General features: G+C 36.6%; 4 protein-coding genes across 5 annotated transcripts; 2 read left to right on the plus strand and 2 right to left on the minus strand.

The window, feature by feature from the left end:
* The first annotated feature begins 1,024 nt into the window (after positions 1–1,024).
* Positions 1,025–6,877, plus strand: LOC131805401 (superoxide dismutase [Cu-Zn] 5-like). Of its 2 annotated transcripts, none has more exons than XM_059128525.1 (3): positions 1,025–1,591; positions 5,068–5,277; positions 5,345–6,877. In XM_059128525.1, exons 1-3 carry the CDS (start codon positions 1,226–1,228, stop codon positions 5,630–5,632), a joined length of 864 nt encoding a protein of 287 aa, XP_058984508.1. In that variant the 5' UTR covers positions 1,025–1,225; the 3' UTR covers positions 5,633–6,877. The 2 variants fall into 2 exon arrangements, with proteins under 2 accessions (XP_058984508.1, XP_058984509.1); XM_059128526.1 differs by having other exon boundaries at positions 1,025–1,498.
* Positions 6,878–8,749: 1,872 nt separating this feature from the next.
* Positions 8,750–10,436, minus strand: LOC101900585 (protein FAM98B). The gene has a single exon (XM_005175032.4). The coding sequence runs from the start codon at positions 10,309–10,311 to the stop codon at positions 8,884–8,886; it is 1,428 nt and encodes a 475-aa protein (XP_005175089.3). The 5' UTR covers positions 10,312–10,436; the 3' UTR covers positions 8,750–8,883.
* A 923-nt stretch (positions 10,437–11,359) lies between these two features.
* LOC131805414 (exocyst complex component 6-like) lies at positions 11,360–14,123 on the plus strand. The gene is made up of 3 exons (XM_059128548.1): positions 11,360–11,556; positions 11,644–12,734; positions 12,793–14,123. Exons 1-3 carry the CDS (start codon positions 11,481–11,483, stop codon positions 13,897–13,899), a joined length of 2,274 nt encoding a protein of 757 aa, XP_058984531.1. The 5' UTR covers positions 11,360–11,480; the 3' UTR covers positions 13,900–14,123.
* A 3,348-nt stretch (positions 14,124–17,471) lies between these two features.
* LOC131805419 (TBC1 domain family member 22B-like) lies at positions 17,472–23,063 on the minus strand. Its single transcript, XM_059128558.1, has 8 exons — positions 22,313–23,063; positions 21,925–22,177; positions 21,358–21,535; positions 20,506–20,667; positions 20,257–20,443; positions 19,848–20,030; positions 19,565–19,788; positions 17,472–18,435 (listed from the first exon to the last, which is right to left on the minus strand). Exons 1-8 carry the CDS (start codon positions 22,767–22,769, stop codon positions 18,301–18,303), a joined length of 1,779 nt encoding a protein of 592 aa, XP_058984541.1. The 5' UTR covers positions 22,770–23,063; the 3' UTR covers positions 17,472–18,300.
* Positions 23,064–24,580: the final 1,517 nt, after the last annotated feature.

Here is a 24,580-nt window from a genome sequence, read left to right on the forward strand (position 1 = left end):
AATCCACGATTATAGCAATGAAAGTCGCTGAGAAAATGTATTAAAAACTCCAAGATTATGACTCACAAAGTTCTCGAGAAAATATTTTAAAACATCCTCAATTATAGCTCTGGAAAGTCCTTAAGAAAATATTTTAAAAATTCCACAATTAGAGCTCAGGAAAAGGCCTTCGGAAATACTTTTAAAAACCACAAGAAAATCCACGATAATAGCCCCTGAAATATATTTTCAAACTTCACAATTATGACACCGAAAAGATTTCAGAATATGTTTTTTTTTTTTAAATCCACGATAAGAGCAAGACATTTCCTTTACCCTCTTCTCGTTTTTCGTGTCTGATTTCATTTTTCAATTCACAACCCTAACCTCACTTTCATTGATGACCTGCTAATTCCATTAACTCTTGTAACTGATATATCACGTATTTTTTTTTTTTTTTTTTTTTGTTTAATTAAAATAAATAACATCTTAATTTCAATGAACGACTGACTGACTGAATAGAATTCTATTCAATGAAAGAATGGCATGCAATCCACGAATAGTAAGCTTGAACGCCCGTCACATTGTCGTTGTTTTTGTTATTGTTTTTGTTATTGTCATATCGACAATAACATCAAATTATGCGATCTGTTTGCGTTTGAGAATGAAAATTTGTGGAAATGGAAACTAAGAATACAACATAGAACAGACTTGGAACACCTGAGGCAGTGGCCGTGCTAGAAACTAAACTCCCCCCACACACACACAGAGACACCCCATCATCATCCCCTCCCCCTGTCACATTCCGCTTCAACATTCAATTAGGTGCAAATGGTCATTTAAAAGGGCCAAACGCTGTACTACAATGAACTGCGTTCTGAAAAGCTCCACATCAACAATACGGGTGCTACAACCCATTCTACCTGTGTAATTAGTCGCAGCAATCAGCGTGAAAAACACCATGAAAAGCCAACAGGCAGCGATCAAATTCACAAATACTTTGCTATTTTCAAAATACGAACTAACAACCACTGGCTTATTGGCAGTTTGGCGTTAACGTTTTTGAAATATGTCGATTTGAAAACAACATCCAACATTCAGTCAATTCTAGGCACTACCAACAAGCGGTCATCGAAAGCGGGAAAAACTCTCGGGATTGAAAAACGAACCATTTTGAATACAAAATTTTCAATTAAAGTTAACTAAAAATAGCCAACAAAAAACCAAACCCCAAATCCAATTTAAAATGTCTCAATTAACAGTTAGTCGAACAACAGCGACGCAAACAAATCTCATTTTAATTGCCATAATTTTGTACAATTTTAACGGTCCGGCAAACGGTCAAAGCATTCTCGAACGTTTTCGACCCAACTCGAATATAACAGCCAACGTCAATGATGAACAAGTGAAAATAATATCCGGCACCAAAGTGAAACGTTACGAACGCCTAACTGTACCCATAAATGCTGGCACTCTAAATCTCTTGCAACCCCATCCACCGTATGTGGGATTGGCCTATGTACGTACGCCACCAACATCTACATCATCATTTGTATATTTTCCTAAATTAAGGAATTATGTGGTAACACACTGGCCCTTTTATCCGCCGAGGGTAAGGTTGATGAGCCTCTAACGCAAGTTCGCTTTATATTTTTGTTTTCCTACCCATCCACCTATTTCGCGTTCATTAAAATATTGGAAGTAATCATGGAAGTAATCGTTTTTCCATAAAAACAGTGTTTGAAAACACCAAAACGATTGCTGAGAAAAAATATTTCATTCAAAAATTCTGAAGAAATGCAAAAAAGTATTTGTTTCTTAAAATTTTTCAGTTCCGCAGCAAGAACTATACATCGAATACCCCCATGAAGATCTGCTGCAAATAAAAGACGCTCTAACGAAGTTTGATAATCGCAGAAGAAGTCTCCTGTATATAGGAGATCCCCTCAGGATGTCTTAAATGCATAGAAGACCTCCCAGTTCCGGAGGAAGAACTCAGTCCAAGCTATTCTAAACAGTTTTTTTTGCTTTTTGGATTGTTTCATCAATCTGTACTCTTTCTGATTTCTCCCAAGGAGATCTGCTATGCATCGGATAACCCCATGGAGTTGTGCTGCATGTAAAATACCAGCTTACAAAGTGTGATATACATAGAAGAGCTCTTTACTAGGTCTGATATATAGGATATCCCCTCAAGAGGTCTTCAATACATAAAAGGCACTTATTTGGTGTTCTAAACATTGAAGATCCACTTACGAGGTATTTTATACATAAAAGATCCTCTCACAAGCCATCCGCACATAGATGACTCCCATGCGAGGTCCTCTTAACATACTAGACTCCCTTGCGAGATCTTCTAAGCAGAGAAGACCCCTTCTGAAGTCTTTTTTTCATAGAAGACCCCTATAGAAGGTCTTCTATAAATTCAATATCCCCTTACGGGGATTTCTGCATTTAGATCTACCCCTAAGGAGGTACATTTTTCATAGAGTCTTCCTCATATAAATGACCCCTTGCGAGCTCTTCTATACATTTAAGACCCCTTGCCTTGTAAATACGGAAGTCTCCCTGTCTTAAATAGGAGAAAACCATTGGAGGTGTTCTGTCTTCTTCTCTCCAACAATTACTACTCTAAGGTCTTTAGCTTCAACCGCATTTCTTTTGGCCACTTTCTTTCGAAGAACACCCCTTTAAGAGTTTTTCTATTGTTAGAAAGGCCACTCCGTGAATGCCTTTCGAATTTGCTCATCTTGCGCTTCAATCTGATTTCCAAACATTGTCCTTCAATATCTCGTCGTTTTTTTCCCAGTTTTTCATCTTTTCTATGTTCTAAGCTCCCATTTCCTATACCTCGTCAGAATTTCTATTTGCAAATTTGTTGCAATAGTTGATATCCCTTCTCCATCCTCTTTTACCTTTTCTCCCCTAACATTTACTACTCTAAGGTCTTTAGCTTCAACCGAATATCTTATGGCCAGTTTCTTCGAAGGACACATTTTTTCGATGTTTTCTATTATAGAATAGAATATCTATTATAGAAGAGTCTTCTGCAAGGCCACTTAACGAATGCCATTCAAATTTGCCCTTCTTGTGCTTCAATCTGATCTTCAAAACTTCCTCCTCTAATATCTCGTCAGAGCTTTTTCCGTTTTCCATATTTTCTATCTCCTAAGCTCCCATCTCCGATACCTGGCCAGAGTTTCCCTTCGTAAATTTGTTGCAATAGTTGACAGACCTTGTTCATCCTCTTTTATTTTTTCTGCCCCAAAATACTACTACTCTAAACTCTTTAGCTTCAACCGCATTTTTATGGCCAGTTTCCTTCAAAGCACACCATTTCAAATATTTTATTTATCAGAACAGTGTTGGTTGGTTTGTTCGGGATACCGTAGTATTTTGTTGTTGCAAAATGGTCAGACTTAATCCCATTATTGTTGTTTTTATAAAAACAAAGTTTGTTTATTATTGGAGAACGATTGTAATGTTTACCAGGGGGTAAGGCAGGGAATACCAAGGTTTCGGAAAGAGCCACCAATCCTCATCAGTTCCCTTGTTTTTTGGCTGGGATATTCTCTATTATTTAACTCTAGAAAAAAATGTAGAAAGTAAATACAATTCTTTGAACTAACATGATCTTCCCAATTCCCAACTCCAGTATCTAATCTGGGCTTCAAATTTGTTGCCGTAGTTGACAACTTTTCAATATTCTCTATTGACTACCACCCTCAACATTACTACTCTTAGTTCTTTTGCTACAACCACATCACCTAAACTCTCATCTTCTCATAAATTCTTTGCAGTAGGTTAGACCTCTTCCACCTGGGGTTTTCAACATTTTTCAACCTACCTTTACTTAGTTATAAGCTTCAATCTGATCTCCAAGACTCCCACCTCGTCTGGACTTTAGCCACAAATTTGTTGCAGTTTTATCTTTTCTCTTCCAACCTAAAAATTCTTACAATCTGATCTCCAAAACTCCCACCTCGTCAGGACTTTAGCCACAAATTTGTTGCAGTTGTTGACAGTCCTTCTACATCCAATTTTATTTTTTCTCTTCCAACCTAAAAATTCTTAGTGTTTTAGCTTCAACCGCACCTTCCCATCACAGATACGGAATCACCGTAGTGTCCATTTTGCTATATGCCCTAACCTTACACAAACGTTCTCCTTTCTCAGGCCAAAACTCACACTCTCTCCAAAAGTTTGAATATAGAACGTATTTGATTCTTATCGATATGTCCATAGTCTTCCATATTAGTGGAAATAACTTTGATCATTAACTTTGAGATCCTCCCTTTAAGTCTGGTCTGACTACATCAGCTAACTTAATACGTAGATTCTTAATACATCAATTGGACGCTCCATTATTCGCAACCTTTCGACGATTTCCAAAGAAATTTGCTGTATTCCTTACAATCAAATAACACCGCAGTCTCCCCAATGTTGATACGAAGCCAAAAATATGTGAGACTGGATAGTTTGGAAGTTACAATTCATTGTCACGTCAGTCGCTAAACACCAATACTTCTCCACGTTAATATAGAAATCATTGGCACTCGATCATTTCCTTCAAGAAACTTCCTTCAGGATCACTATTTGACAGCACCTTTTAATTAATTCGCAGCTACGACAAGCTTTCGATGAGTCCGATAGCAATCTGTTGGGGTAGAAAATTGAAAATTTTAAAATTGAATAATTTAGGTGGAGCAATCTGCTACCTCGGTTATTTTTAGACATCATTACCAATTGATAATTTCCTTCGAAATCCCGAAATCCCAACTACTGTTTGTGGGACGTACTTTTTAGCATTTTTATACAAAAACAACAAACTTGGATCCTTCTTTATCCTACTCCATATGTACTTCGATATACCATTCACTTTTCAAATTTCTTCTTTAAACCCTACGTATTTTCTTCCATTTATTGTTTCATTTGTTCAGCTTAATTCAAAAATAAATCTAAACTAAAATTGAATCCAGTCCTGCTGCTCTTATATTTCATACTTACAATTAATTGGCTTTGTTCATATTCATTACATCCCCTGCAGCATCACTTTGCATTACACTAATGCCATTTTCCAAAATTTAGGTAGCGCCAAATTGGCAGGCGGGAGCTAAATTAACCGGCGAAGGTATCGAAGGTATGATTACGTTTCAGCAGTTGCCCTACAACAATGACATAAAGGTGACATTAAATGCCACTGGACTGCCGGAGGGAAAACATGCGCTGCACATCCACACCTATGGTGATTTGAGTGATGATTGTAAAGCAACTGGTGGACAATTTCCAAATAATTTTGTAAGTTTAGAAAACTAATTTTTTTGAATTCATTTAAAATAATTGTTAAAATTTGATTTCCTTTCAGTTGGGCAACATTGATGTCAAGGAAGGTGGTGAGGTAAATGTGGCGTTTATTAGCATTTATTTGACATTGTTTGGTTATAATGGCATTGTTGGCCGTTCCGTGGTTATCCATGAGAAACCCATCGACATTAATAGCGCCTTAAACGCCGAGGTATTTTCATCACCCATACATCCCATACCCACTGTCAATCAGGTCTATCAAAATGAGGAAAATTCGGTGGGCGCCTCGATTGCATGTGGCATCATTAGTATTATGAGTTCACCCATACCAACTGTAAATAAAAAATAAGAAGAAGGAAACGCAAATATTTTATAAATATGTAATAAATAATAAATATATGATTTTTTATAAAACAAATAATTTAAATCTGTAAAGAAGATCTATTAAAAGACCTTTTGCAGGGATAGATTATCTATAAAATAGAAGAATGCTCACCTTCTTCTTACCTCTTAATAAAAAAATTATTCAATTCTGTAAAGAATATCTATTAAGAGACCGTTTGTAGGAATAGTTTATCTATAAAATAGATCCTGTAGAGCGTTATTCTTTTTTTTAAATAGGTCTACCTTTAAAATATATGCATCCCTTTTCAATAACCCTATTGTTATGATTTCCCTCAAGAAGAATGTCATGTTAAAAGAAATTATTAAAAAAATGCCGTTAGTTTAAAGAACACCCCTCCACCAGACTATTTCAAAATAAAACCTCGCTTAAGCAAAAAGTTCAATTAAAACCGTCCCACCTACCTGCCATGAAAGATCTGCAAAAATCCCTTAAAATTTGTGGCTATCAGGGACCATGTGAAAGTGAACAAATACTTCGATGGGCCATACGTACCGGAGCCTGTTCGGAATTCTATAAAGGCTTACTGACATGGTTGAAAGACAAACTGCAAACAATCAATTGTACAATGCAAGTTCGAAAAAATATTATGAAACTACTCGACGCCCTGCGCATTTCCATACTCATGATACCACATCATGGTTCCGAAGTTGCCGCAAATCCCAAAGAATTTCGTTTACAAAGTATTAAAACGTTATTACATCAATTGCACCTGGCTCGAATGATGGCCGAAGAAAGATCCCAGCAACAGCAGCAACATCAAGAAAGTCCCGAGAAGGAGCAAAGACTGAATGCTGTACAGAAGGATGATCGTGGCGTTTCGTTGCATGTAACCGTGAATACAAAGAACAGTGTATCGCAGACAGGATTTTGGAATGAACGACTGGTTCGTTATAAACCAAGCTATTTGGAAATGTTCCAATAAGTTGTATACTATTTTATTAAATTATCTTGATGTTACGAATATGAGTTCCATTTTAGAAATATGAATTATGAAGAATAAAGAGTTATGACCGCTGCGAACAAAATTATTGGTCTGTTCCGGAACTGCAAGAATGTAAAAAATTCACTACGATAACCGATTTTCCCACTATAATATCGAAGAAAGTTGCAAAACTCGAAGATTCTTGCAGTTTTTGGAACAGGCCAAATATTTTATTTGTTAATATGTCCTAACCTCAAAAAGTTCAATATTGCCTTAATCGATATCAATACAAAATAGGTTTCTTATTGGAAATATTTACTAATATTTCCCATAAGATTCTTTTTTTTATATATTGTTTGATAGAACTATCCAGAACCTGCAAGAATGTAACCGATTTTTTCTTATTCTTATGGGTTCTGAAACTGAGCAGATTTATAAAGGAAGAAAGGATTTTCAATTCAAAATAAATTTCCTAATATTTTTCATAAGTTATTTTATTAATCTCCAACTTAATAGATCTATAGCAGAACCAGCAAGAATGTAAGAGATTTTTTCTTTATGATATTGAAAATAATAGATTCTTGCAGGATCTACAACAGAGCAGATTTGTAATGCTAATGAAAGGACTCTAAAAATACCTAGTAATGGAATCTTAGTTTAAACCCCCAAATATCTATTTATTATGAAATATTCAGGGTGAGTAATAAAACTGCAACAAAGTCAAACGCCATAATTTTTATTTTTTTTTTTTTTTTTTTTTGTTTAAATTTTATTAAATGAAAGCAAAAAATGTCGGAAATTTCTAAAATTTGATGCTATAATTTTAGAATAAGTTTAGATTTGTTCGAATTGGTCACCTTTGGCACGAATTATGGCCTTCAAATGGCCAATGAAACCGTCACACTCTGACCGAATGTTGCTCTGCGGTATTTTGGTCCATTCCCGGCGAAGCGCTTGCTTGAGGTGATCGACACTTTGGTATTTTTTAGTGTCAACCTTACTTTCCAAAATACTCCAGATACAATAGTCCAACGGATTGGTATCCGGAGATTTTGATGGCCAATGTACACTGGAAATGAAGCGAGGAACCTCATTTTGTAACCATTCTTGGGTGGCGCGTGCTGAATGCGATGGTGATAAATGTCCAAGGTCTGCGGCCACAATGTTTGCGTGCCTAAGGCTTTAATACACCCTCCAGAATATTTTTGCAATAATATTCAGCATTCATTCTGTCACGGTCGATTAATACGAGCGGAGAGCGACCATCGACTGTTATCGGCGTCCCACGCCATCACCATGGGCTGCACTTGAGTTCTGGTGGCCAACCGAAGGTGCACATTTTCAGCTGACCTCTTTGGCAAGTAAACAAGATCATTTGTTTGTTTACAAACTACTGGACAACTAATGTTTTCTCATGGGAGAAAACCAAATTCGACAGTTCACCACTTTCGTCCAAGCCAAGCAACCCTTTAGCTCTTTTAAGTCTATTTTCTGTTCTTTCTGCTGCGATTTAAGTTCTTGCACTTTTTGGAATTTCAAGGGCTTTACCCCGAGCTCATTTTTCAATATTTGCCGAATGGAAAATTGCGATATGTTCACCTCACGAGTCATTTTTCGGTCACGTTCGAAACGAACAAGTCGCTTCTTTACTTTTCGAGCCATTTCTTCTGATATTGCTGTTTTCTTCCGTCCACTTCCTTGACGTCGGGCTACGCTACCAATGTCACGGTAACGAGCGATGGTACTAGACACAAAAGATTTATTCACATTTAAAGGCTGAAGTTCCCTAACGATAGGCACTTGTGGTTTCCAGCCAAATATAAAGAAATCACACCATCACGCTTGAATTCCATCACGAATAATTTTTTTTCTGGAAAATTCTCAAAAATGCTTTTGTACGCTTGTAAACAATATAAAGAGCTGCCACTGGAATAATCTAACAGATTTCGGACGAGTGGCTTACAAATGACAGCAGTCTGAAGTTGGTTGCAGATTTTATATCTCTCCCTGTATCTATTTATAATGAAATACATGCGTAAGAATATTGAAAATGGAAGACTAGGTGAATTCCCCTGAGTCAGATTTGAAAACAAATCCAACATTGTAACCCCTAGACCCAATAATAAGCTTAGCAAACATATTTTCTAAATGGCATTTATTTATTTTCGTATCATTGTAATCATCATAATAGTTATCTGTTGCAAACATCACGTAAATATAAATTTCCATATTGAGTAGATCAATACAAATCTCTTTCAAATGCTAAATTCTTTTAACGTCTACCTCCACGATTATAGTTGGAATGGCCTCGATGGCCACCACCACCGCCGCCGCCTCTGTTGTAATTATCACCACCTCTGTTATAATTATCACCACCTCCGCCTCCACCTCTATTATAATTATCGCCACCCCGGTCACCACCACGATAATTATCATTGCCTCCCTGAGACCAGCCCGTACCCTGAACACGTCCACTGCCTTGGACCCAATGTTGTTGTTGCTGCTGCTGTTGTTGGGGTTGAGATTGATACTGGTTGTGTTGTTGATTTTGTTGATGGCCCTGTCTTTGGGGCTGTGAGGTATACTGTTGCCAGTGACCGCCGCCACCACCACCACCTTGGCCTCCACGACCGCCACCTTGGCCACCACGTCCACCGCCACCACCTCCTCCTCTACCACCACGGAAGTTTCCACCTCCCTGAGGTCCAGAGCTACGCTGTTGCTGCCATGAAGGCATTTCAGGTGGTGGCGGGGCATGTTCATGAGCTCTACCACCACGATCGGGCACTCGACCAATAACATGTTTATGAATTTTCGATCCTGTATTTTTACGCACATTTGCCGAGCTCGTCTTTTCAATAATAGCCAGATCGGCACGAGCTGCCAACAATGCCACAATATCAGTCTCCATGCCACCATATTTATAGCGCTCCAATTCCAACAGCTTCTTTTGGAATTTCTCATCGATCTCCTTTTCACGAGATTTCATTTTATCCGACCACATAAAACTCTGTATGGTCACATCCAAACGTGTCAACAACATTTGCCTTCTCAAATTGTATTCCTCATCCAAGTCCCGGTGTATATCTTCCAGTTGTTCCCACTGTTTATCACTCAGCGACTTGGTGTTTCTAAACAAAGGTTCATTCACAACACCGGGCTTCATGGTGCGTATCACTTCTTCCAATTTGAAATTCAATTTATCAAAAAATGCCTTGGCCGTAATATTCTCTGGGGGTTTTCCCAAACCCAAATCCTTGGTCAGTTGTTCCAACGCCTTTGCCGTGTTTGTCTCGGTCTTGGGTATGACATAGGCCTGCTCAGCCGGCTTAAGTTTCATATACATTTTGGTAGTCATCAGCTCTGTTATCAGATAGTCCAGTAATTGCAATCTATGTTCGCGGCTCTCGAAACGATCCGACAGCGGGCCCGTAACAAAAAAGCTATACGGACATCCCAATTCTTTCAACATGGCCGACAGCTCCATGGCAAATTCACTGGGGTCATCACAGTCTTTACTCACTGATTCATCTGTTTTTCGCAATATGTGCAGTTCCTGGGCCAGCCATGCTACAACTTCGCGAAACTCGGGGCTGCGTGTACCACCCTCCAGCGCTCGTGTCAATTCATCGTTTTGCAGGCACTTTCCTTGATACGATAACGCATTCAGGGAGTCAATGACATCCAATTCGGACTCCATGTTGCAGATTCAGTCGTATATCGTTTGAGTAATTCAAGAAATTCTGAATCTTCTCGATAATTTCCACAAAATGTATATGTATTGAAGCCGGCTGATGCCAACAGCTATTGTGAATGCGAGTGATGTCATTCACAATGCTGTTATTGGCAAATTTAATAGGGTTGCCAAGCAAGAGGTTATTAAAACGTTCGCAGAAAATAATTGAGTGGTGACTGTGTTCCTTACATTCTTTACTCGTAATAAAACACAACATCTTTTGCTACTATTACAACATAAAAATATATAAAAAATAAATTAAAATTAATAATAAACATTACGTTGAAAATTATTGGCATTGTCTAATTTAACAAATCTGGTAGATCACATAATTACCAGATGGATTAGCACTTATTCAAGGCTTCTGGACTAAACATGGTAGAAGAATAAAGTAGTCGCATAGACACAGCTGCTGGGACAATGCACTTTCAAATAAATTTTGGAATTGACATTTTTGAATTAAAAATTATTCAAATTTGAAAAAATGGTTGAAAAATTCAGATTTTAACAACTTCTGATAGGCGTCGTAAAAGAAAATTCATAAAAATCTACTTATTTTTGAAAAATTATTTAAAAAATGTTCACATATCAATTTTCCCCTACCTGTATTCTTCTGCCATGGGAGTAACCTATAAACGGCATGGCGGTCTATACTGATCTTTTGAAGGTGGAAAGTGGAACGGGAGCAGGAGTTTTATGCAAGGGCTAAAACATCAGATGCTCTTTTAAACATACAACTGTACAGAATTCCAATCGGTAATAGTAGCTATCAAAAATATGTTGGGCATTCTCTTCATTCAAATATCAGCTGTTTTTGCTCATTTTTAAATACAGAAACTTTGTTTCTTTATGTCCAAGAATATTAAATTTTTTGCCATCAATTTTGGCATTTATTAAACAACGAAATTCAGAGTGTGGGCACACCACTTCAAATTCTAGCTATCAGCTGTTTTTGCTCTCTCCTCCTTTCTATTCGTAAATTTTTTGGTGATTCGCTCATTTCCTAACGTTCACAACTTACATGGAACGCTTTTAATTGTTGTTGTCATTTGCTACGAAAACAATTTGTTGGATTTGTTTGTGGGTTTGCCTGGATATTTATTTAATTTTCAGTGGTTTTTAAACATCGAAACATGTCGAAAGTGACTGTCCAGGACATAGAGGCAGTGGACGACTATTGGGGTCCTACATTTCGCTCAATTCTAGAAGGTACGTGTAAAGATACCAATCTTAGATCCATGACAAATCAGTTCTCAAATACGCCCTCTTTTCTTTGATTTGTTGGTGGGTGATTAGGTGACAACAAGGAGTCCATATCGGAACAGTTGGAGCAACGTATACGCAGCCATGACAAGGAAATTGAAAGAATTTGTAATCTTTCGTATCAGGGATTTATCGATTCCATACAAGAGCTGTTGCAAGTACGAACCCAGGCACATCAGCTGGCCACTGAGGTGCAAGCGTTGGACAAATCATTGCAACAAATCAGCGCCGCCCTTATCCAGCAGGGCAATGATCTGGTTAAGGCCAGACAAATTGAATCAAATTTGGCCTCGGCCATTGATGCCCTCAAGGAATGTCTGCCTGCCTTGGAATGTTACATTCGGTTTTGCCAACAGGCTTCCAATAAACAGTACTATCAATCTCTGAGAACTCTGGAGACGCTGGAAATGCAGCACTTACCCAAATTGCAAAGTTATAAATTTGTCACACAAATGCGCCATGCCATACCGGTAATCAAAGAGAATATACGTCGTTCCTCGGAGGCTGATTTTCGAGAGTTTCTCGAGAATATACGCAAATTCTCACCCAAAATCGGCAAGGAAGCAATCGAACATACCAAGAAATTGCAAAAACGTGATATCAACACCATCATTGAAGATCATAAAAATTCGGTGAATAAACGTGACTCCACGACGGATGAGGATAATCTAAGTGCACAGGACTTAATAGATTTCTCACCCATATATCGATGCCTCCACATCTACACCGTACTGGGTCAGCGGGAATATTTCGAAAAAGATTACCGTCAACAGCGAAAAGATCAGGCAAAACTTGTGCTCCAGCCACCACCGGGAATGCATGACAATTTGGATGCCTATAAATTGTACATATGTGCCATTGTGGGGTTCTTTGTGGTGGAAGATCATGTCAAGAATACGGCAGGTGATGTGGTGACAACCAGCTATCTGGAAGAGTTGTGGTCAACATCGTTGACAAAATTTGTCAATGAAATAAGTATGAGCTCATCATCGTGTACAGATCCCAATATTTTGTTGAGAATTAAAAATCTCATTATGCTCTCCATTAATACCTTCAAATGTTATGGCTATACGGTGAATGTGCTGTGGGAGTTGTTGCAAAACATGCGAGATCATTATAATGAGGTAGCTATTTTGTAAAACTTTTTTTAAATTGGAATTTTAATATATCTTTTAATTTTAGGTTCTTTTACAACGCTGGGTCCATGTTTTCCGTGACATACTCGACAAGGAACAATTCCTGCCCATGGTCGTTGAGAATCAAGAAGAATATGAGGCAATTATTGAACGTTTCCCCTTCCATTCGGAGCAATTGGAAAATGCTCCCTTTCCCAAGAAATTCCCATTTTCTCGCATGGTTCCCGAAGTCTATCATCAAGCCAAAGAATTTATGTATGCCTGCATGAAATTTGCTGAAGACTTAACCCTCTCTCCCAATGAAGTGGCTGCCATGGTACGAAAGGCAGCAAATCTCCTGCTGACACGCAGCTTTAGTGGTTGTCTATCAGCCGTATTCCGCAATCCCAGTGTGGCCTTGCCGCAACTTATACAAATCATAATTGATACACAGTACTTGGAAAAGGCCAGTCCATTTTTGGATGAATTTGTCTGTCACATGACCAACACTTCGAGTAGTGTTACCCAATCGCATTCAGCCATGTTTCATGTGGCCCGACAAGATGCCGAACGGCAAGTGGGTATACGTATATGTTCGAAAATTGATGAATTCTTTGAACTCTCCGAATACGATTGGATGCTGGTAGAGCCCCCCGGCAAGGCGTCTGCTTTTATAACTGATATGATTTCCTATCTCTCCAATACCATTGAAAGTTTTGCCTCCAAACTGCCGAGCATAGCCCAAACGGCATGTCATCGTACCTGCGAACATATGGCGGAGAAAATTTGGTCTATACTCTTCGATGATGAGGTGAAGCAAATATCCAATGGGGCACTACATCAAATCAATTTGGATTTAATGCAATGTGAATTTTTTGCCGCAAAGGATCCGGTGCCCGGTCTCAAGGAGGGAGATCTAACAAGATACTTTTTAAAATGTCGCCAATTGTTGGACCTCCTAACAATGGAAGAGTGGGCCACATATCTGCATGATTATGGCACCAAAGAAGATCGTTACAATTTGGTACACCCCCAGTCGATAATAGTCATATTGGAGAAGATACGCGAAGCCGATAGGAAAACAATGTTTTCGGGCTTGCGTAAGAATGATAAGAAAAAGCTGCTGGAAACAGTTTTGAAACAATTGAAAAATTTAGCCGAACGACAAAATTAAAATTAGTTTAAATTGGGGTATTTATGCAAAAATTTGGCCACACAACAACATTCCTCAGAAGAGATTTTGAGAACAAAATTTGAAAAGGAAATATTGGTATTATAAGAATTAAATAAATATTAATTTTATATGTTTGGGAGAAATATCCATAAATGTGTAACATTAGTAATAATAAGGCTTTAAAAAAGTGCAAGTTATAAATAAAATAAATTATTTAACATTTACTTTATTTTTTCTTTAGAATTTTAATGGGAATAATAGATGGAAAGTGGAGGCCTTACTTTTTCTGTTTATAAGAGTTTATTATGGCTTACTTTTGGTACAAACGGAGAGCAGAGTTTCAAGTAGCCTGTTCAAGAGTTGTTTTTCCTATTTTTTTCAAAATTCGTAATGAGAATGGTTAGTTAGAGTATCGGGAAGAAATATTTGATTTCTAGGGATCCATACTGTTTTACTTGTAAAACTGTACCCATTTTCAGAGTCATTAAAAAAATGTCCTTCAAGTTGGTTGAAAAATAAGCCGAGGGTGTGTCAAGGATAGTCGGGAGACTTTGGTGGAGGAAGTATCAACATGAATGTATTATTTCCAATCATTTCCTTTTGGCCCAAAAAAACCCTCAAAAGACTTTCCTAATACGGACGAGTTGGAGCCTTCGCTATATATCGTCATACGTTGGGCGCCATACTGTGTTAAAGGTCCCTCAATTTGGGTCTATATTGTTAGGTGTCTCATTCCAAGTGTGAAGTTTTCACCAAATATAATTTTAAGTTCGTGGGAGAGTATATTTCCTTAGGCCTCGGACCTGGTGACGCTAGCATATTAAACCATCAGTAAAATCTCACGTTGGGCGCCATATTGTTATGGATGCCCCACAGAAACACCTAAATGCAGGGTGAGATATTGAATGAATATCAAAGTGATCGACACTTTGGTATTTTTACGGTCGGAGAGCGAGCATCGGCTGTTATGGCGGCCCACACCATCACTATGGCTGGCGCTTGAGTTCTGGTGGCCAACCGAAGGTGCACATTTTCAGCTAACCTCTTTGGCAAGTAAACACGTTCATTTTGTTTGTTTACAAACTGCAGGACAACGAATGTTTTCTCATCGGAGGAAACCAAATTCGGCAGTTCACCACTTTCGGCCCAGCGAAGCAACTCATTAGCTCTTTTGAGTCTATTTTCTGTTCTTTCTGTTGCGGTGTAATTTCTTGCACTTTTTGGAATTTTTAATGGCTTTACCCCGAGCTCATTTTTTAATATTTGCCGAATGGATTATTGCTATATGTTCAGCTCACGAACCACTTTTCGGCCACTGCGACGCGGGTTTAGAACAAGTCGCTTCTTTACTTTTCGAACCATTCTTGCTGGTGTTGCTGCTGTTTTCTTCCGTCCACTTCCTTGACGTAGCGCTACGCTACCAGTATCACAGACGAGTGGCTTCGGAATGACAGCAGTCTGAAGTTGGTTGCAGTTTTTTCATCTCACCCTGTATTTGATATAGAGCCTCAAAACTTGGCAGAACAATTTGTATTGTGTCTAGGATAGTTGGTATTGAAAATGAAATATATCGGTCCACGTTTTGGTATAGCCCCCATATAACGGTACCTCCCGATATTCGGTATTTTGACGATTTTTCCCATATTTTTAAAGAGATTTTTCTAAAACTTTGTATTTGTAGTTCAAAATGGGTTCTAGCTCCGGTGGCGGAACATATTATTATAGCTCTACGTTTTCGTATAGCCCTCACATAATGGCACCTCCGGATATTCAGATTTTTGGCACATTTTTCCAGGGATTTGTCTAAAAATTGGTATTTGTAGGACATAATGGGTTCTAGCTCCGATGGCGAAACATTAGGTCCACGTTTTTGTATAGCCTCCATATAACGGTACCTCCTGATATTCGGTATTTTGATAATCCTAGTCACATTTACCCCCGATTTTTTCTTTAAAATTTGGCATTTACAACTCGTAATAGATAACAATCGTTGTAATATAAAGTTGTCTATATAGGCACCCGTTTTGGTATAGATCCATATAACGGCCTCACTTTATGGTTTTTGATAAGTTTACCAGCTTTATCCAAATTGCCTCACTGGTATTTGTAGTTTAAAATGGAATACGTTTGAATTCAGATATTTTTATACAAAAATGTTTTCTTTACCCAAAGGGAGAGGGTATTAGAAGTTCGAGATTCTCTGATAAGATATTAGATTGCCGTCCTAAAGATAGATCTTCAAAATTGAATGTTGGGAGCGCCATCTATGTGTCGAAATATTAAACCGTCTTTGCTAATATAGATCTGGTAGGACTGAGATATATTCAATTCATTCTGTTACAATAGAAATGCTGCAGTAAAAAAAACCATAGCGTAGGATGCATACCAGAGGGCTGCAACGAGTATGCAAAAATTCAAGCATACTCGGTTTCTTACCTGATTTTTGTTGATGCAGTCTTTTAGTTTGATCTGAATGAAATGACTTCGGATCGAATCGAACGCTCAGTTTGAATCACTTCACTCACAATCAAACATGAGCGTTCGAGACGGTTTGATGTGTTCAGCAATGTAAGTTGATCGAACACATGAATGTAAATGAGCAATCACAACCGTGATTGTCTTCTTTGAATCGAGTTCGCTCAGCGTCATTGTTTATTCAACCATTTAATCAAGTTAGGACAGTTTATTTTGACTTTTTTAATATTTGAAATGGAAGAATATTGTGATAGTGCGAACGAAATTGTTGCAAGTAGAAACTACACAGGTGTAGGTAAACGAAGAGGTCGAAGTTTGTGAAAAATCTTGACAAATATTGTAAAATAAAAAAAATATTTAAACATTTTTAGTTTTCTAAATACCAATTATGTGTTTCTTTATTAAAAAATTTAATTTTGTTTTTTTTTTTTCAAATAAGTCACTGAAGTCTAACACCCCAAAAAACCAAATAAAACGAAAACATTGTTTAAATATAATTTGCACAAATTTTTTTATGGGGACAGCTTTTAGTTATGAAATCCTTTGTAAAATTACAATCATGATTTCGCTCAGTTTCGAACATTTGTGTTTTAATCAAATCAAATCACTCACTTAACTGGGATGAATCAAACCGACAAGACTCCTCATAGATGATCGACCCGTTATGAACAATTCAACATAAGTTCGTAAACAAATAACTCATGTGAGCTGTTTGATTGCGATCACAAAACTTCGATCAATACATGTTTGATCACAACTTTTTCGTTTGGCTTGAGTTACTCGAATGAACATGTTGCATCTGACCGACTGATTGAGTTTGATTGTATTTCCACTGTGTGTGATCAAGCCTACTCATACTCATTGCAGCCCTCTGATGCATACGACCACCGTATTATACAGTATGATTAAGGGCCTGCCGGGAGATCTTACATGAATAGAGTGTGGTTATTGTTCTGAATATTTTCAAAAAACCTCTTTAGGCTGAGAGAATAAAATAGGTTTCTTATGGACTCCAAAAGGAATTTGTCAGTCAAGCGGTCTTCCATAATTAGAATACCTCGTTTGAAGAAAACTCCACCTCATATATTAAGAAATCGTTTGTTTTTATTTATTTATCCGTTTTTGTTTTTAATATAATATAATCTTTTATTGTATATACAAATTATTATTAATAGAGTTGTATGCGAATGTGTGTGTATATGGTTTTTTTGTGTACCTTCATTTCGTATAGTTTTTTGTTTTGTTTTTACTCATTATTTAAATGAAATAAAATTTCAAATTTTGGTTTTTGTTTCGGGATATTCTCTAATAATAGTAATAAAAATTTAAAAGTTACATAGATATCTAGTTCAATAATATAACTCTATAGATTTGCGTCCAGGATGCATATGACAAATAAGTTCTCTCGCTTTATGCTTTAAACATTTAAAATGGAAAAAGATTAAAAAAAGAGGGAAACAAACAACACAGTTTTTAAAAAATAACTACATTTTCATTGATTTAGTTTGTAATTCTAGGGGATATCATTCATTCATTCGTTTTTTTTTTTCTTTTAATAAAGACAAACACATTTAATTATTTATTTTGGCTTTGCACCACACACAAATGTTTTGTTTCGTTTTGTGTTTTTGGGGGGGTAAGATGTTGTTGCGGTATTTCTTAGATTTGACACACTACAATTAATAAACTAAGGTAGCTTTAAGCTTTGTAATATATAACTAGGTCTATTTTGTTTATATGTATTATTTAATAAATTGTTTTTGTGTTTGTTTCTCATCCAAAATGTAGATTAAATAATATGGATTTCCAATTGTTGTTTTCTTTGCGCTTTGCTCGCTTCTATTTTTGGGAGAGTCACGTTTCCTTGCTAGCTCGTTTGCTGTTCAGTTTTCTCTAAGTGGACACATACATATATTGGCGTTGATGTCAACTTTTGGCTTCCAGGTGCTTGGGTGCATCGGCATAGGTGAATTTGAGTCGAAATGCTTCGGCAACCAAGACATTGATTTGACGATCAGACCAATTGTGTGTAGGCAGATTTTGTAGCAGTAATAAAAGGCCCTAGAAGGAGAACAAAAAAAAAAAGGGGATTATTGATGAGAAACATTAGACGGCAATTTCAAGAGCATGTAAAACAAGTAAAAAGACAGTGAATACCTTCCACCATTTGAAACTAATTTAGAAATTTACAAAAAATAAAATCCGTTAAATTCTGTTAAAATCCTAAAAATACCGAATATAGCGGTTATATTAGGTTATACGACGTGGACCTACATAGACTTTTTAGACATCAGCAGAAATGGTTCGAAAATAAAAAAAAAATTATTTGATCGAAAAAAAATTTGTGGCCGAAAAAGGGCTCGTAAGCTGAACATATCGCAATATTCCATTCGGCAAATGTTGAAAAATGAGCTCGGGTTAAAGCCATTGAAGTTCCAAAAACTGCAAGAACTTACACCGTAACAGAAAGAACAGAAAATAGACTCAAAAGAGCTAAAGAGTTGCTTCGCTGGGCCGAAAGTGGTGAACTGCCGAATTTGGTTTTCTCTGATGAGAAAACATTCGTTGTTCAGCAGTTGGTAAACAAACAAAAAGGTCGTGTTTACGTGGTCAGCTGAAAATGTTCACCTTCGGTTGGCCACCAGAATTCACGCGCCGGCCATGGTGATGGTATATATGTAATATTTTGGCCGTAGACCTTGGACATTTCAACAGGACTCAGCACCATCGCACTCAGCACGCGTCACCAAAGAATGGCTACAAAATGAAGTTCCTCGCTTCATTTCCAGCACACAATGGCCACCAAAATCTCCGAATACCAATCTGTTGGGCTACTGTGTCTGAAGTATTTTGGAAAGTAAGGTTGGCATTGAAAAATACCAAAGTGTCAATCACCTCAAGCAAACGCTTCGCCGGGAATGGGCCAAAATACCGAAGAGCAACATTCAGGCAGCGTGTGACGGTTTCATTGGCCGTTTGAAGGCCATAATTCTTGCCAAAGCTGACCAATTCGAACAAATCTAAACATATTCTAAAATGTTATGCTATATCCGACATTTTTTGCTTTCATTCAATGAAACTGAAAAAATTGAAATATTATGGCGTTTGGCTTTGTTGTTTTTATCTCATCCTGTATATCCTCTCTAGCCATATGGCTGAGGGTATAAATTTATTTTTATTCATCTCTCACCTGAAAATCAACTTGTTGCATCAATTGCTCCTTCCAGTGCAACAAAAAGGCAGCACAGACATATAAATGAAACAATGCAAAACCATCCGATTCGGCCAAATATGTATCCCATAAACGTATAGTACAATGCAGAGGCAATTCGCGAGTTAATAGGTTATTCATCCAACGAAATGAGAATTGTAAATAATCCACACCATGTTGTTGCAAGTGACGATGGAGATTTCCTACAGGAAAGAATTAAGAATTTTAAAAGTTGAAATGATTTTAAATTTCAATAATCTACCATCTATTCTTTGTATTAGATCCTTTAATTGATTCACTTTCTCCTGGATACCCAATTGAGCAAATATATAATTATCCTGTATGCAATCGAGGAATTTTGATAGACACCAAAAGGCATCGGCTTCAATGGCATCACGAATTTCAACCGATAATGAGTCCATATTGAATTTTTCGATATCAGTTCCTGAAACAACAAAATGAGAGGAGAACATTTTATTAACATTCCACTGTGAGATAAAGGTGAGAATACATAAAAAAAAAACTTTTTTGACTGACTTCTTCGTGGAGGAATAAAGCAGTTTTAGGTTGACTTAGTTTTACGCTCATTTGATCTTTTCCGAAGAATCCAGCCGATGACTTAAACCAGTCAAAAAAGCATTTTATGTATCCTCATCTTAAGAATACCATACCTGGTGGTAAATTCTCTTGTAAAAATACAATAAAAAATGGTGTAACCAAATCGTTAATCCCTTGAACATAGCCCGAGGCCGGATGCCGTATCGACCATATGAACAGAATCCTTTCGAACATTTCTTGCACCAGTTTTTGTTGGAAGAGTGCTATTTGGGGATTCATACGTGGCACATCAATGTGAATCTGTAGCAAAAAAAAGGAGAAATTAAAAATATTTTCAGAATGCCTTTTCAAAATCCTCTCACCTGTCTGTATGTATCCTGTTGCGATTCATCGGGACTGTCAACCCTAAAGTAATTGTGTCTTAAGTCTTGATAATTTTGTCGTTTACTTTCCAGCACACCATTGCGTCGTTCGCCCGAAGGTGGTAAATATTTCGATAATAGACGCCAACTTATGGCACGCATCTGGAAAAGCAAAAAAGATAAATAAGTAAATAGGTAAACACACAAATCAATAAATAAATAAAAAAAGAAACACAAAAAACTACGATATCCCAAAAAAGGGACAACAAAAGAATAATATTTTTCCAATGGAACGGAAGAGATTTTTTCGAAGGTTAAATCTGCAATGATGAAGACTTATATAGTGAAGATAGGTTTAGGTTAAAGTTTAACTCCAAATGTATAGAAATGGATTTGATCCAAGGGAAAATAGGCTCAAAAAACGTTACTTCGATGGGATGCCTTTTGGCCTTATACAATGATATATATCCTCTGTAACCACATGGCTACAGAGGGGATAAAAATGGGAAAGGGGTCCCTGTATAAACAAATGTTAGAGGATATTGTATGGCACTGAAGTATTTTCACATATCGCTATGACCACTTCATATTTTTGGCTACACCATGTGGTTTGGTAAATATTGCTGGGGTCTATACGAAACAAATTCAAAGGCCAGTTTGGTTTGAAAGCAATTTCACGATGTTGAATGCGAAACCCTCAAATTATACATCTTCTGCAAAATCAATGAGGTTGGAGACATTTAAGCATATTTTCTTTTGCAGGTTTTTGATAAAACAATATTTTTGACCCACTAATTGATTAATAGAATCATTCAATTATTATTGAAAACCAAAATAATTGATTGAACTCACCTTTCTAGGAATACCAGACCAGCTTAGCTTCTTTAAAGCAACTAAATCCAATAGCGGTGAATCCAATAAAACTTGGAATTTTTCAATTTTTGTTTCATATTCGGAGTCCTGAGAATTCGAGGTAAACTTTTGTAATTGTGGACGTCCAGGCAATGCTTGAATATGGCGAATTCGAGGTCTAGAAGAAATAAGAAAAATAATGTGCGTATTGAATTAAAAACACATTCAAATTATGGAAAATTTCTTCAAGGCAGTTGAACTTTGAGGTCAGCATTTAATTACATAATCAGTTTATTTGAAATAGAAGAGGAGGACCACTTAAATTTGACACCAAACATTTACTGAATACTGTTTTCAAAATCAAAAAGATCGAGGTATCAGACTTTCACAACAACGAATAAAATAAATATTTAATTTTCTGCTAAAGGTGATGGGTCAGTTTTACACTCAAAATAAGCTTCAATTGCCTTCAATTCTATTATTACTAGACTATTAAAAAATTGAGATTTCTTCACAAATTATTTAAATTTTACAAAGTTATAATGTTATCCGAAATACATTCCTTACCTTATTTCATCTGATTCTGGCGTTTTCAAATCCTTTTGCATTGATTTTGCTGTTGTACTCTCCGGATTCTTAACAGCATTATCCATCGAATTGTGAGTCTCATTGGCCGTATTATTGTTACACGTCATTGTATTCTGAGCTGTTGCACCGCCCGCTGATATGCCACCGCTGTTTGTTGTCATTGTTGACGATTTATGAACTTCAATGACATTTTGAGCCAATGTTTGTGAAACTTGACGTGATATTCGGGGATCTAAATGGAAAGAAGCAAGAAAAAAAAACAGTTATCTTTGACAAAAAAATCTTGAAAACATTGCTTATCTTTTATTATATGACACTTAGTGCCACAAATTAATTAAAACAATTTTAAAACCCCCCTAAAAATTACCGGTTTTATGGATGGGTGCCGAAGATTCATCTGATACATTGGTTCCTCTATTGTTAAATTGGTGCTGTTGTTGTTGTTGCGTGGCATTCGATATTATGCAAAATTCATCATCACCCGTGTCCCAGGCATCACTGACGGAATTTTGGTAATCACGAAAGGTTGCCATCATACCGCCACTGTGACCAGCCCCAGCAACCTTACCAGACAAAGTACTGGTGTCACGTTTTGGACTTGGTCGACCAGGCACAACCCTGTTACTATTCTTCCAAAAGGAGTTAGTGCTACTTGTTGTTGTTGCTGTCACTGTTGTGGTGGATAGTTGTTGAATTTGATGCTGTTGCTGTTGCTGCTGCTGGGTAATTGAGGAGGATGATAACGATAATGATTTGTTGGCTTGCGTTGATGTGTTTGCTAAATTTGTTGTTGTTTTCGTGTTGTTGTCTGCATTATTGTCCATATCCAGCGTAATTGTTGTTGGATTAGTGAAAAGTGCAATTCCTTTCGGTGTCTCTCGATACGGCGGCTGCGACTTCAACTACTGCTGCTGCTGATGTTATTACACTTTATTTTGATGAACTTCCCTATCGTTCTATTTTCTATATCTCAGCATGACTTTAGTGAAAGAAGTTATGGCTGAATCTTTGAAGTTGATTTTCGTCAATTATTAGGATAATATTATAGGGTAAAAATTGTATTTTTTATATTTTCTAAAGACCTAAATAAATATAAATTTCTTTAAACAGCATAGGGATGTGAAAATCGACAATGAACTAAAAGTGACAAGCAATCGATGTCAATATCGATAGCATCGTTACTTTCTTTTTAAGGGGAAATCGATTGATACTTTTTTCTTTCCCATTATCGTACGAAACGGCGAAAGTAGATGTAATCAAGGTGTAATAAAAAATTATTTGTACATCTGCTGATTATAATTGTAATTGTAATAATAAAAAAAGAAAGATTTAATGATGTTTTCTATTAAAGAACTTTAGGAAATGCTCTGTTCCAGAACATGCAAGAATCTACTTTTTTTTGCATTTTTTTCGATATCATTAAGAAAAAATCGGTTATAGAAGACAGACCAGGGGCTGGATTCTTGTTCTATGAAAATATGAAATGAAAAATATTTTCTTTATAATATTTTTCATTTGACATTTATTTCCTTTATAAAAGTTTTCATTTCACATTTTCATAGAACAAGAATTGAGGACCTGTACTTTAAAGAAAAGTAATAATAATAATAATAATAATAATAATAATAATAATAATAATAATAATAATAATAATAATAAAATAAATAAATAAATAAAAGGAACAGATTGAGTTTAGCTCCAGTTGGCGGAAAATTCTGAAAATTTTCTTGTTATCCTTATCACAGCGATATTTTTTTCAATCAGCACTTCTCGAGATATAGGGTTTCAAAGCTAAAAATTACCCCTTTTTACTTTGTATTTCTAAACCAATAATCGATATAAAAACTTAAAAAAGCCACTACAGATAGGTTTTTGTACCCTGGTTACAACAATAAAACATTTCCATACACCCCGAAATATAGGATTCTAAAATTAAAGAAAGCATAAAATCCTTTGGTCGGCTCCAGAACTGCAAGAAAAAAAGTTTTTACTACGGTAACCGATTTTCCCTTTATGATATCGAAACAAAATTGCAAATCTGGTAGATTCTTGTAGGTTCTGGAACTGAGAATTTTGACATATTCTTTGCAACATTTCGGTGATCACATGAATAAACGATCCAATGTTACTTCAATTGAAGTGGGTCCGTCTGTATAGACATGAGATAACCCCACAAAAATTGTCTGTTGTCTGTTTGTTTGTCTGTTATGTCTGTTTTCGCGTTCCGTGTGGTATATGGCACCGTCTGGTTGAAACCACATGCCATTCCAGTCAAGCTTTTGCATTTTGGACAATAAATGTTGGATTTCATCTCACGGTAGCGCTCACAATTCACAACTATTTTACGATTCGCAGTATTTTTGCATAAATTAGGTCCAATGATTCCACCAATCCATAAACCGCACCAAACTGTTATCTTTTTTGGATGTATTAGTACGTTTTGCGAATCCTCACTCTAAAATCGACAATTCTGCCTATTTACGTACCCATGGAGCGAAAAATGAACTTCGTCTCAAAATAGAAGAAGTGCGCGATGAGCTTTCCTAACAGAGTACGCATTTTGATAATAAAATTAAATTCAAGAATCTACTAGTTTTGAAAATTTTCCGATATCATAAATGAAAAAAAAGTGTTA

This window comes from Musca domestica, unplaced genomic scaffold (assembly GCF_030504385.1).
Source record: "Musca domestica strain aabys unplaced genomic scaffold, Musca_domestica.polishedcontigs.V.1.1 55, whole genome shotgun sequence".
NCBI classification, from domain to species: Eukaryota; Metazoa; Arthropoda; class Insecta; order Diptera; family Muscidae; genus Musca; species Musca domestica.